The sequence below is a fragment of the Poecilia formosa genome, unplaced genomic scaffold (genome assembly GCF_000485575.1).
Source record: "Poecilia formosa unplaced genomic scaffold, Poecilia_formosa-5.1.2 Scaffold48, whole genome shotgun sequence".
Lineage (NCBI taxonomy): Eukaryota > Metazoa > Chordata > Actinopteri > Cyprinodontiformes > Poeciliidae > Poecilia > Poecilia formosa.
In genome coordinates, this window is record NW_006799987.1 from 2,684,813 (window position 1) to 2,686,108 (window position 1,296).

The following is a 1,296-nucleotide window of genomic DNA, read 5'->3' on the forward strand; positions in this document are numbered from 1 at the left end:
TTTTTTTTTTTTTTTTTTTCATGCTTTATTTTAGTTCATGGTATATTTGATTTCAGTTAAAAAATATATTTTTTGGGACGACTCGAACCTCTGGAGATGATGGTGCAAATCAGGATTAATCATAAAATGAACATTAGGAACAAAAATAAAACATCAACAAACTGTCGTATAATAGAGCATCTTCAGCCAGAGGCTTCATCTGAAACGCTGCAATACAGACTGCTACGGGGAGACTTTTCCTATTCACTATTAGCATCTACAAACAAATGAATTTAGTTTCTCTGTAGGATGAATGAAGTATTTTTTAGAGGAAATTTAGAGTAAATGACTGTTAAAATATTTTGTATTTATATTTTTAAATTGGAAAACTTTCCTTCATGTTTTAATCCAGTTGTAAAATAAATTTCAGAGGAATAAACAGACAATAAAATAATCAGTAAAAGCTGAATTTATTGAGGAAATATTTTCACCAGACTCAACATTCAACGTTTAGAAGTAGATTAAATGGGTAATAAATGAAATTTTAAATTTCTTCAAGAGACCCAAATAAGCAGGCTCTGATCATGGTGATAAAAGGTTCAAATGTGGGGAGAATAAAAACGAAAAGGAAGCAAAACAAAGTGGATCCGGGCGCAGCGGGTCCGCCTCAGCTGTACAAGGTCATGTAGAGCCACTGGAACCAATCAGAGAGCAGGAAATGGTTGAGACAAACAGGAAGTCAGATCAGATCACTCAAAACATGCTGGAGCACATCGGAAGGTTTTCAGACTTTAACATCATTAAGGCATTGAAACCTAAAGTCTATAAAATAAAATACTGTAGTGTCTGTCAGCATTTTCATTTACACTGAAAAAACACAAAATCTTACTAAGTATTTTAGTTTCTAGTTTAAATGTCTCAGTTCACTTGAATTAAGACAAAACTTTGAAGTAACTTTTTAAGCAAAATACAGGAGCTCCTTTTAGGTTAAATCCTTAATATTGATGAAAAATCCTTGTTACACTGGTATTTAATTTATAAAATAAATGTTCCAGTAAGTGATAGTAATAGAACTAGTAATGTTATCAATATTAAGGATTTACAGTCTTAAGCTCCTATATCTTGCTGAAAAGTCAGTAATAACTTAGTTTAGACTTATTTCAAAAATGTTGTTTTTGCAGTGTATTTCTGAACATTTTGTACCCGTTTCCTCTAAATTACCTGCATATTTTTTAATGTTGCTATTTTTTTAATAACTGCGTCATTATTCTCCTCATGCTGTAAATTTGTCCTTACAGTAAAGTCTCTTATTCTAAT

The 1,296-nt window shown here is 31.2% G+C and overlaps 1 protein-coding gene across 1 annotated transcript in view; it reads right to left on the reverse strand.

Annotated features, from left to right (window-relative positions):
* Positions 1–430: 430 nt before the first annotated feature.
* The window catches only part of zgc:85932 (calpain-9), an 18,483-nt gene continuing 17,617 nt past the window's right edge, over positions 431–1,296 (reverse strand). The window contains exon 20 of the mRNA XM_007552471.2: positions 431–673. Within this exon, the coding sequence (XP_007552533.1) occupies positions 647–673 (27 nt within the window). The 3' untranslated portion in view covers positions 431–646. The remainder of the gene's footprint in view (positions 674–1,296) is intronic.